General features: G+C 35.8%; 1 protein-coding gene across 3 annotated transcripts in view; it reads right to left on the reverse strand.

Annotated features, from left to right (window-relative positions):
* The window catches only part of EML4 (EMAP like 4), a 165536-nt gene that overhangs the window by 65312 nt on the left and 87271 nt on the right, over positions 1-12953 (reverse strand). For all 3 annotated transcript variants that reach the window (XM_059943503.1, XM_059943502.1, XM_059943501.1), the window contains exons 3-5: positions 5319-5448; positions 2145-2318; positions 143-271 (exon numbers count right to left, since the gene is read on the reverse strand). In XM_059943503.1, coding sequence (XP_059799486.1) covers positions 143-271; positions 2145-2318; positions 5319-5448 — 433 coding nt within the window. The remainder of the gene's footprint in view (positions 1-142; positions 272-2144; positions 2319-5318; positions 5449-12953) is intronic.

Genomic DNA, 12953 nt, shown 5'->3' on the forward strand with positions numbered 1-12953 from the left:
AAGGAAAAATGCACTTAGAAGAAAAAAAAGATATAAATACAGATTTTTAGAAATGATTCAAATGTGGCATATAATTGTACATGCAAACGTGATAGTCAAATAATTAATAATTTTCAGATATAACTTAAAGTATAATACTTACTTGTCTGCATTTTTTATAACTTTTGATATTAATTTTGATGTTGAAACTGCCCTCAGTAATTTATTACGGGTATCGTCTGAATTTTCCCATGAATTATGTGACTTTTCAGCTGTTGGTGGTCGTTTTATGCTGGAAGGAAACATATTAGTTTCTTAGAAAAAAATTCTATGAGTAGCAATTGACAGTTTGACTAGAACATAAAAGCAGTAATTAACATTTTCTTAAAGCTAATCCAGAAAAGAGAAGGAAGGATTAGTTGAAAGGTTCTGTGCCTGGATGAGTCAAGGAGTTAAACAAGGCAATTACCAAGTCTGTTTTTTAATTTTCACTATTATTCAGAAGATTCACTAGAACAAATATTACTTGATTTAAAAAAAAAACAAACCCATTTGCTTAAATCTGAATAATTACTATCTCTCAGAATTTATGAAATTGTGTGAATTTGTGAAAAAACCTATACTTATTCAAAATCATTACAAGGCTGCTATTTTCATTTTTTATGTCCTCATGTAATTAAATTATACATGGTACAAATGACAATTTCTAAATAATTGTGGGACTAAAAGTAAAACTCTTGTTTATTTCTTTTAGAGTCAATTTTATCCATGAAATAAAAACAATTTAACACAAGAATGTTATATTATCAAAACTGCTTCCACATATTCATAACTGAAATTTTTTAACTTATAAACGATTTTTTGGCTGCACTGCTAACTGTCCTACAACTCATCCAGCCTTCAATACTTCTTGTAATAGTATATCCAAAGAGCAATTCAGAATGGCAAGCACATTTCCAAGAGACCTTAAGAAGCTGAAAAAAAGATCTGGGACAAAGAAGATGCCAAGTCAAATCAGAACCTTAAAGAGATTGATTATAAAAAAAGCCACCTTTAACCACATACAATCCAAAGTTGCAAAACATTAATAAGCTATATCCAAGAAAAACTCCACATCAGACCAGGCAAAAGAATTACAAACCATTTAGATAGCATAAGAATCTGCATGAGACACACAAAGCATTTTTAAAATGTTAAACATGCATCAATCAAGTGAAGGGTGTTGTGTTTTCCCAAATTTCCATTAGAGATTTGAGGCAAAATATTAAGCTAATCAAATAAAAATATATTATAAATCTTTTAGGAATGGATGTCATTTATTTTTATTAAAATCCTAGCCAGTTCTGGGAATGGTTTAATATTTTCCTAAGATATCCAAGAGGAAGTATGATGATAAAATACATCTATACCTAATCATAAAGCCTGAATCAACATCCCTAAAGCAGGCAAATTTCATTAAGTTGGTCTAAATATTTAATTACAAGGCAGCTGTAGTGTTGAACTCCCAGCATGCAGGTTTAGATCCCCAATTTAGGCTCACACACATTGTTAGAATGTTTCTCCCTTCTCCCCTTCTCATAACTTTAAAATATTAATTATTATAGACACAGAGAGAAGCCCTCAAGCAAGCCTTTAGCATAGAAAAGATTAGGTGAAATGAATTCAATTCTCTACTCAAGCAAGAACTTATCCTCCCAAAACCCAAAACTGAAACTGAGATGCAGTCACAATGAAGAGCCATTTGTTGAGAAGGGCCCTTGCAAGTTGAAGGTTGTAATGATGCCAAAATATGGTGAGGATAACAACATACGGCAATTTTCTATCCATGGCTATAAATTTATGCACAGTTATATATAAATTTTAAAATATTCTATAATTTTACTATAAAAATGTTGTTTTGGTTTTAGAGTAGGTTACTTTTGCCTTCCTTTCATCAAATTGTTTATAACTTAATTTTTTTCCTCCAGTTTTAACTGATAAATTTGACCTCAAATTTTCATTCCCCAATGTGTTAACATACAGATTACAGCAACAAAGAAGTGGGGGAAAAAAAGCCATCAGGCTTTTCTCTTGGAATCCATGGATAGCCATTTTTTTTCTCAAGTCACAGAATTTAGGTATCGTTACAACCATTCCCTAGCTCTGTACTTGGGGTCAGTTAAAACCTTTTGGTGGGAGTAGAATTCTTGCTTTCTTGAGTTTGTCTGTGTATTTGGAGAGGCTGTGAAGAGGGCTGGGGAGAAGGTGATGCTCGAATTTGTGGACTTTGATCATTAGAGTGAGAGTCCTCTTTTTTTTCTCTCTGTCCTTGTGGTTTTTCTTTCTTTTTTTCTGTACCACTGTAAAATAAAGTATAACATGGAACAACACATATTTAAACAAATAAAAAAGATATATCAAACGATGGAAAAAGTTACTATTATATAATTCAAAATCCTAAATCATACAGCTAATACAATTTATACTGCTTTCATTCAATAATAAAAATATTTCTTTAAAAAAAAATCTTCAGTAAAGATTAAAATCTTCAGCAAAGAACTTATTATAATTCTAAGGCAACATATCCTAGGAAGATTGCCCCTTTGGACCAAATTGGCCTCTACTGCATTTTGCCATCTTGGCAAATTTGGAAGGACAGTAGAAGCTCTCTTAACTGACTTCAATTTACCCAAATCAGAGCATTAGTGACACTTTACCTCTGTAAAGCATACTGATGCCCAAGGAACACTAAATGTTCATGTTTTGTAGGTTATTCTTTAACTCCTGTTTCTTCTGTATACTTCTGCTTCCGCCAGTTGAGTTTCACACTTACCAAGAGTCAACTGTGTTTTCTCCCCCGAACCTGTTTATGCCAGTTGTACTTGTTATTTTAATGATTAAGTTAATAAAATACAAAGAAAATTGACAAAATGTACATAGGAAAGAGAATGATAATTTCTATCATTTCTATCACTAAGCTGAATGCTTTGGAAAGACTCCATAAAAATGAGTTACTAAAAAAACTGCTGTTAAATTGTGTAGGTGACACAATTATAAAAGATTATGAAAAAAAATCATAGAAAGAGATGGGTTCTAATTCATATTGTTTTGCAAGCTGTAAATTTCTTACTCTGTCTTAAAGAATGAAACTAAAAATTATAAAAAATGATTTATGGGTGTATTTTATGCAAGATAGTCAACAAGCAATCTAATCAGAGATGCATACTTAGAAAGAAAGAAGGGGGAGACTCAGCCTTTCATTAAAAAATTGACAAATGAACATATGTGAACATATTTTAAGTTAAAATATTTAAGATATATATGTATAAATTCTTATGATTCCACACTTTGACTCTTGATTAATGAAGCATCTCCTATTCCTGATCACACTGGATAAGAATCCTTATATTGCACAAACACTTATGACAGTATTACAAAGCAGATGGAATCAACGATTCCAGGGTTGAAAAGGTATAAAACTATCAAATATCTACACTTCTTTTTTTTTCTTTTTTTTTTAATTTGGTTGTGCCGGGTCTTAGTTGCGGCTGACAGGCTCCTTAGTTGCAGCTCGTGGGCTCCTTAGTTGTGGCATGCGAACCCTTAGTTGTGGCATGAGAACCCTTAGTTGCGCCATGCATGTGGGATCTAGTTCCCTGACCAGGGAACTGCACTGGGAATGCAGAGTCTTAACCACTGCGCCACCAGGGAAGTCCCTACACTTCTTAACCAAAGGACATTTTTAAATTTGACCATAAGGTACATAAGCTACAAAGAAGTATGTTTAAGAACATTCTAAACAAATATAAGTAGTACATACAATTTAATCACATGATAATAGTGAATAATGCTAAAATACAATTTTGACAGTAACATTTCTTAATCTGATTCATTCTGATACCTTCTGACTTCAGACTGACTTTGGACTGTCTTGTTCATATTCAGTTTTTTAATTATGTGCTGAGAAATACAATTCTACCTGAAAAATATCACATTAACTTTGCAACTTAAAACTGAGTTAGAAATTACTTCTTTCTTGTTGGTCTTCAAACTATCCTGAATGCATAGTATTAGGCCAGTAGTCTTATGTGGGCCCAGTAGATTTCTCTTCTGGGTTATTTAGAAGCAAAACACAAAGCCCCTGCATCATAAATTAACAAACTTATCTGGTTTTAGATTGTTGAGTCACTACTGTACATAATACTGATCACTGTACATAATACTGACCACTGCACATAACTGCAGCTATGTAAGAAAAATGGGCTGAATCCAAACAATTACTGGACACAAGGAAGTTTATTATTAAAAATTGTATTAAAAATTTCTACTACATATTAGTTTTTCCATAATTTGTCCTTTTCTCCTGAAACTGCAGCAAAGGTAATAAATTTTGGCATGCTTTGGAGGAGAAAGTCTAGATTCTGTAACAACAATGACTTTAATGACTGAATTCTAGAAGGGGATTTTTAAGAGGCCTAAATATCTTGTCATTTCTTCACCATTCCTGTAGTCAAATGTCTGGTTAACATTTGTAAATACACACTGTTAAATAATTCAGTCACTGGCATTAGTTTATTGAGGCAACCATTTTCCATCAGCACATTTTAAATATTATTCTATTACTGAAAGTTTTTCTCCAATCATTCTTTGAAGAAAACAGCTATAAGATTATGTGGCTGATCTCTTATGGTCTCTCCAAACTCTATATGGAATAATTTGCTGGGTATTACACAAAAGCAGAAAAATCCAGTAAGCAATTTTATTGGAATACATTGAATTAACTAATTGACGAAAAGAACACAGAGAACGTAGTCCACTGAAACTTTTATATTACAATAGTTCCACTGCCCTCCTGCCCACCACCCCTAACATACACACACAAACACACAACACAGTAATATAACATTTTGAATTAAGCCTCAATTTTATAGTCATGATTAAAAAATAAAAGTTATAGCATTTAACCTCCCACTAATATACATATATACTGAAGATTCTACTCCTTTAAAAATGCTATATCAAATGTATCACTTGCCATGGAAAATTCACTTATATAATTACATTAAATATAGTGATGTTTAACGCATCAACAAATGCCTATTAAAAAGAAACAAAACCAAACCAGGAAATGAAACTGCTTGCTGTCTTTAGTAAGAACCAAAAGCTTCCTCACACTACTCCATAGGTGTGATGAATGTAAACTCAGCAAGTACAGGCTGGATATCTCTGCATTCAGAGACAAAGAATTCAAAGGACATGCTCACCTGAATTCCATACAGCTCTATTTCACATTCTTTTCAAAAGTAGACTGAGTTATCACATTCAATTTTGCAATGTTAGCTTTTTTTACAAATGCATACCTTTTAGCAGCAGATGAAAGAGTTTCTTTTCTTGCGATTGAAACAGAGCTGGTGTGACTTGGTTTTCTACTTGCACCACTCCCATTGGTTATACAGGACAGGGAAATAGCTTCTCGAATGCCTGGCTGGCCTAGATATGGTTAAGAAAAAACTTTAAAAATCAAACTTCAAAATATTCCTCAAAGATTGGAGCTTAAAAAATTAAGTCCATTAGTGGTTAAGTCCATTAAGTCCGCTAGTAAGCAGACTGTTCCCCCCATATGCAGCATACAATATTATTATTTTCAATAAGTGTTTATTGAGTATATAGATAAGAAAGGAATGAGCTCATTAAGATAAACATTTGTAAACTGAGACAATTCTATGTGGTATATATAAAGTTATAGGAAAAAGTAAATAAAAAGACAATGAAATACTTATTTCCTCTATAGAATAATGAACTTTGCTGACTTGTACACCCAACTTTAATTAGCTACATCTCCAGTATGGTCTATAGTTCAAAAGGAAATGAATAAGATCTGGAGGTCTCAGAGGAATCCATCATGCAGCATACAATATTACTGTCTGAAGATTTAATCTCATCAAAATAGATCTATAGAAAAGCCATGCTAAATTAAATTGCTAAATAGCAACTAGAGTCATTCTCTAGCTAAACGGTTTGCTATTCAAACATAGCAGCTTTAAAGTGCATGATTCAAAGCTATGCCTCAAGTAAACCACAACTCCCCACATATCAACAATTTTCAGAAATAGCTCAGGTTCTGTTTAAATTTAATTAGAAATCCTAGAAATCATAAATGTTGAATCTTAGAATATTGTTCCATATAAATAAAGCATAATTATATAAAATAACCTGTTATCTTAATTTATACAGTAGAAGGTTTGGAACATTTATTCCAGTACTCCAATAATCCATGTGACGGATATGCTGCTATGGTCAGGAAGACTCACAGTCACAAGATAAAACAGCCACATCTACTAAGGGGCAAGTTTATCTAAAAATTTGGGAATAAAGAATAATTTTGAATTTTTGGACTCAGTTTTCTCACATGCACACAAGAAAACCTAACTTTTACATCTGGCTTTCATGTTTCTTTGTTTGCTTTACTTCATAAAAGTACAGAAAGCAAAAACATTTATGTATAGAGCCTAAAATATTTTGCACCCTAGAATGTTACATATATGATAGTATAGCACTGCATTTCTGACAATAATATGCTGTTGGGAGCCACTTATATCATAATCATCTAAAGTGCTTCTTTAATATTGAGATTCCTAGACCCTTCCTCAGACAGAATGAATCAGAAGAGAGGAAGGAAGAGACCTACTATATTTATTTTTCAAACTTCCTAGGAAATTTTTCACAAACAATAAGGTACAATAACCCCTAAATTAGGCTAATATCACTGGTCATCAGATGTAGTGCTAGTCTGCCAAATAGGTGACTTCTTGTTATACTGACTCTTTTTACTCTGGTAAAATACTCATAAAATTTACCATTTTTTTTTTTAATTATTAGCACCTTTAATTATTATTTATTTATTTAGGCTGTGTTGGGTCTTCGTTTCTGTGCGAGGGCTTTCTCTAGTTGCGGCAAGCAGCGGCCACTCTTCATCGCGGTGCACGGGCCTCTCACTATCGCGGCCTCTCTTGTTGCGGAGCACAGGCTCCAGACGCGCAGGCTCAGTAGTTGTGGCGCACGGGCCCAGTTGCTCCGCGGCATGTGGGATCTTCCCAGACCAGGGCTCGAACCCGTGTCCCCTGCATTGGCAGGCAGATTCTCAACCACTGCGCCACCAGGAAAGCCCTACCATTTTAACCATTTAAAAATGTGCAACTCTGTGGCATTTAGTATATTCACAACGTTAGGCAACCACCACCACTGCCCAGGTCTTTATTGCTAGCTTCGGCTTTTTTTTTTTTTTTTCCTATTTCCTTAAGATTAAATTTATGTTATTGATTTGAGATCTTTCTTCTTTTTTAATGCAGGCATTTACAGCTATACATTTTCCTCTGAGCACTGCTTTTGCTGTATCAACAGCTGATTTCTGAAATATAATTTTTAAAACATTTTGTTACACAAAAAACCCATTAGCCACTATATTAAAAACATATATAATCTAAAGCCCACTGCCCATGCTCTCTTCCAATGTTCCAAACTTCATCTCAAAAAAAGAGACCAATTATACCCATTAGGATGGCTATTATGAAAACAAACATATAGCACAGGGAGCTCAGCTCGGTGCTCTGTGAGGACCCAGATGGGTGGGATGGGTCGAGGGGGTGGGAGGGAGGTCCGAGAGGCGATATATGTATATATATAGCTGATTCACTTCGTTGTACAGCAGAAACTAACACAACATTGTAAAGCAACTATACTCCAATAAAAAAACAAACAAAAATAACAAGTGTTAGCAAGGATGTGAAGAAATTGGAATCCTTGTGTATTCCTGGTAGGAATGTAAAATGGTACACGTGGTGTAGAAAACAGTATTCGCTGTTTCTCAAAAAATTAAACATGGAAGTACCATTTGATCTGGCAATTCCAATTCTAGGTATATACAACCCAAAAAATTGAAAGCAGGGAGTCAAGCAGATATCTGTATACTCATATTCATAGCAGCATTATTCACGATAGCCAAAAGGTGGAAACCACCCAAATGTCCATTGACAAACGAATGGTACATATATACAATGGAATATTACTCAGCTTAAAAAAGGAATGAAATTGTGAAACATGCTACAACACGGATGAACCTTGAAGACATTATTCTTAGTGAAATAAGCCAGATGAGAAGAAAAGGGCAAATATTATATGATTTCAATTATTTAAGGTACCTAGAGTAGTCAAATTCATACAAACAGAAAACAGAATGGCAGTTGCTAGGGGCAGGGGTCAGGGGGGTGGGGCAAGGGAGAGGATTGGATAGATACACACTTTCAGTTTGGAAACATGAAAGAGTTCTAGAGATGGATGGTGGCGATGGTTGCACAACAATGCGAATGTGTTTAATGCCACTGAACTGTACACCTAAAAATGGTTAAAGGGGTAAATTTTATGTTCTGTATGTTTTACCACTATAAAAAATGTTAAAAAAAATCAACATATCACCAATGTTTCTAAGTCCTACAGTTTACTGTTGAAGTCTTCAAAGGCTTTCAAGGCATCCTGTGAAACTACCATTCATCTTCACAGGATTAGATGGCAGTGTTATGCCTCACAGTTTTGATCAGTCTCAGGAGGCCCTCTATTCTCTATTCTAGGCTCATCCTAAATATTTACTCAAAAAAAGACAAGGGCTTCCTTGGTGGCGCAGTGGTTGAGAATCTGCCTGCCAATGCAGGGGACATGGGTTCGAGCCCTGGTCTGGGAAGATCCCACATGCCGCGGAGTAACTGGGCCCGTGCGCCACAACTACTGAGCCTGCGCGTCTGGAGCCTGTGCTCCGCAACAAGAGAGGCCGCGATAGTGAGAGGCCCGCGCACCGCGATGAAGAGTGGCCGCCGCTTGCCACAACTAGAGAAAGGCCTCGCAAAGAAACGAAGACCCAACACAGCCAAAAATAAAAAATAAATTTAAAGAAAAAAAAAAAAAAATCTCCCCAACTACTTTGTTATAAACCAGAAACTAACACACCATTGTAAAGCAATTATACTCCAATAAAAACATTAAAAATAAATAAATAAAATAAAATAAAATCTCCCCAACCTAAAAAAAAAAAAAAAAAAAAAAAGAGACAAGATATCTTTTGATGTCTTGGCCATTTCAAGGCCTATATATAATGGCTTCCTTTTTATTATTCAATATAAAGGTTTCCAACTACTGAGCCAGTTACAAAATTTACTCTATAGAGTAGTAACAATTAAAAAAATTGAAATGTTTGTGCAATTATCTAGTTATTTTATTATCTTTATTACGTAAAATAAATGGAAAAATAGAAAAATGAAGATGCTGATGTGCATAAAAAGGTAGGTCTCAAAACATAATATATGATTGAAAATTATCAAGTACTATATGTTGAAAACGACAAACCTTTAGCCAAAACTGAATTCTCATTGAATTTGGTTGACTGTATAGACACTTGTGAAAGAAAACAAAATTAAAAACAACACTGAAGAAATTCTGCAGCTACACCACAGACAGAAGTACAAATAATTTTATTATATTTTATTTTCTTTATCAGAACCCCCCCGAACATACACACATGATGTAAGCCTTTCAGGAATGAATTATGCTTTAATGTTCTCTTTCTGAAGAACTGGAGTGTAGCAGTGAGATAGGCTGTGGATCAACAGTTACTTCTGAATTTTCTGTTTTAAATTATTTTAGATCCTCTCTTTTAAACAAATATGTAAATAGAGAAAAGTTACTTCATGTTCTTTTACTTCAAGGAGAAAGAAGAGCTTATATTTCATACACACCAAGCTAGCAATTGTCTCCAACAGAAAAACAAACACATTCTCCCAGTTAGTATAAATGGGATACTCTCTTCAGTGTCTAAATATTCTGATTATGGTCACAATTTGCATGAGGAGTAATAAGTCCTCTGTAACTCATTTAGAATTTAATAACCTGTAGGTATTCTATCTGCTAAACACCAGCAAGATTATTGGCATTGTTCAACATATATATACATAATTCTGTATATATGTATAATTTATAAATACATACAGTTGTCCCTCGGCATCCATGGGGGATTGGTTCCAGGACACCCCCCTCCCACATGGATACCAAAATCCACAGATGCTCAAGTCATGGGCCAACTATACTATGCCACTTTATATCAGGGACTTGAGCATCCTAGGATTTTGAGCATCCGCCCTCAGGGGTCCTGGAACCAATCCCCTGTGGACACTAATGGTGACTGTACACTCAAAATAACTCCTCGATTCTGTATTCCCCCTAATCACCCCACCCCTGACATATGCACCCACCCACCCCCATTCCAAGTCTAATACAGTATTTGGAAAAGAGTCAGTGGTCTACACTTTCCTATCTGTACCTCAACCTTCTGCAATCTGGTTATCATCTAACCACTTCACAGAAACTTTTCTTGCCAAGATCATCAATGACTTTTTTCCCACTAAATTCAATGGGTATTTTTCAGTCCTTATCTTGCTCAACTTCTCTTCAGCATCTAATATTGCTGACTATTCAGGCAAGGACAGAATTTAGGTAAGGACAATGTCCTTAGTTTCTAGGACACTGCCCTTGCTTGAATTTCTTCTTAGCTCTGACCATTTCTTCACTCATTTGCTGGATATTCTTTTCTTGCTCAGATTTTATATCTTGACTCTTCAGTTATCTTGTTACCATCATACCCTTCTCATAATTTTTTATATCTAGCTGCTACTGAACATCTCCCCATCAATGTATGTGTCCCTTCTCCCACCAAACAAAACAAAAACTGGTACTCTGTGATATACTTTATTCATGGTGAAAGATGTTACCACCCATTCACTGTACGAACCAGAAAACAAGAAATCAAGTTTGATTCCTCCATTTCCTTACTGCCAACATTCAGTGGGTGACTAAGTGCTCTGTTGCATCTGTAACTCTTTAAAAAAATATTCCCCCCAGTTCTGTTGAGATAAAACCAACATACAGGGGCTTCCCTTGTGGCCCAGTGGTTAGGAATCTGCCTGCCAATGCAGGGGACGCGGGTTCAAGCCTTGGTCTGGGAAGATCCCACATGCTGTAGAGCAACTGGGCCCGTGCACCACGACTACTGAGCCCGCGTGCCTAGAGCCCATGCTCTGCAGCACGAGAAGCCACTGCGATGAGAAGCCCGCGCACCGCACCAAAGATCCAATGCAGCCAAAAATAAATAAATAAAATAAATAAATTTAAAAATAAAGAAAAGGCACAGGTAATCCCACAGTACAAATAGGTTGAGGTTTAAATAAAAAAGAAAAAAAAGAAAAAAAGAAAAAAAAAAACCGACATAAAGTTGCACATACATAAAGTGTACAATTTACTAAGTTTTGACATACATATATGCCTGTGAAACAATCACCACAATCAGGATAGTGAACATGGCCATAAGTCTCTAAAGTTTCCTTGAGCCCCTCTGTAATCCATCTCTCCCTCCCTCACTCTTGTCCCCAGGCAACCGCTGATCTACTTCCTATCACTATAGTTTGCATTTTCTAAAATTTTATATAAATGGAATAATACAGTATATATAGAGATAGATATATTTGCCTTTATTTGTTTATTTATAGCTGTGTTGGGTCTTGGTGGCTGCACGCAGGCTTTCTCTAGTCCCAGCAAGCGGGGGCTACACTTTATTGCGGTGCACGGGCTTCTCATTGCAGTGGCTTCAGTAGTTGTGGCGCATGGGCTTAGCTGCTCCACCTCACGTGGGATCTTCCCGGACCAGGGATCGAACCTGTGTCCCCTGCATTGGCAGGCGGATTCTTAACCACTGCGCTACCAGGGAAGTCCCCAATTTGCATTTTCTTAATTCTAAAGGTGTTAAATATCTTTTAATGTACTTATTTGACTTCCACAAATATATTTTTTGGTGAATTGTCTATTCAAATCTTTTGCCTTTTTTAAAATGGGTTGTCTTCTTCTTTTTTATTTTTAAATTTTTTTAGCTGCGCTGCATGGCTTGCGGGATCTTAGTTCCCCGAGCAGGGATCGAACCCGGGCCTCTGCAGTGAAAGCACTGAGTCCCAACCTCTGGACCACCAGGGAACTCCCAAATGGGTTGTCTTCTTAATAACTGACTTTTAAGATTTTTTAATATATTCTAGTTAAACTCCTTTGACAAATATATGTTTGGCAAATACTGTCTACCATTATATAGCTAGCCCTTTTATTTTCAAGATAATCTTTGGAAGAATAGATTTTAAGATTTTGATCAAGTTTAGTTAATTGATTTTTCTCTTATTATTTGTTATTTGTTTGTGTCCTATTTAAGACATCTTTGCCAAACTCAAGGACACTAAGATTTTCTCCTATATGTATTTTCTTACAGAATTTTTAATGCTTTTTTAAAAATAAATTTATTTATTTATTTTGGCTGCGTTGGGTCTTCGTTGCTGCGCGTGTGCTTTCTCTAGCTGCGACAAGCGGGGGCTACTCTTTGTTGCGGTGCGCGGGCTTCTCAATGTGGTGGCTTCTCTTGTTGCAGAGCACAGGCTCTAGGCATGCGGGCTTCAATAGTTGTGGCACGCAGGCTCAGTAGTTGTGGCTCACGGGCTCTAGAGCGCAGGCTCAGTAGTTGTGGTGCACGGGCTTAGTTGCTCCACGGCATGCGGTATCTTCCCGGACCAGGGATCAAACCCATGTCCCCTGCATTGGCAGATGGATTCTTAACCACTGTGCCACCAGGGAAGTGCAATTTTTAATGGTTTTAGTCCTCACATTGAGGTCTACGATCCATTTTGACTTAACCGTTTATAATTATCTGTAATCTACCTGGAAACCTTACCTGTTTTGTGATCCTTGCATATATCCCCATGCTTAGCACTGTGCTTGAATCCTAGAAAGCACTTCATCAGTATCTAAATGACTAAATGAATGCATCTTTGCCACTACTGCCTCAAATTTCTCTTCCAGATTATGTTCAGTTTCTCTATTCTCCCTTCTAGCAGTACTATTACCTTGCTCTTAATGCATTCTGT

This window comes from Balaenoptera ricei, chromosome 13, assembly GCF_028023285.1.
Source record: "Balaenoptera ricei isolate mBalRic1 chromosome 13, mBalRic1.hap2, whole genome shotgun sequence".
Taxonomy (NCBI): Eukaryota; Metazoa; Chordata; class Mammalia; order Artiodactyla; family Balaenopteridae; genus Balaenoptera; species Balaenoptera ricei.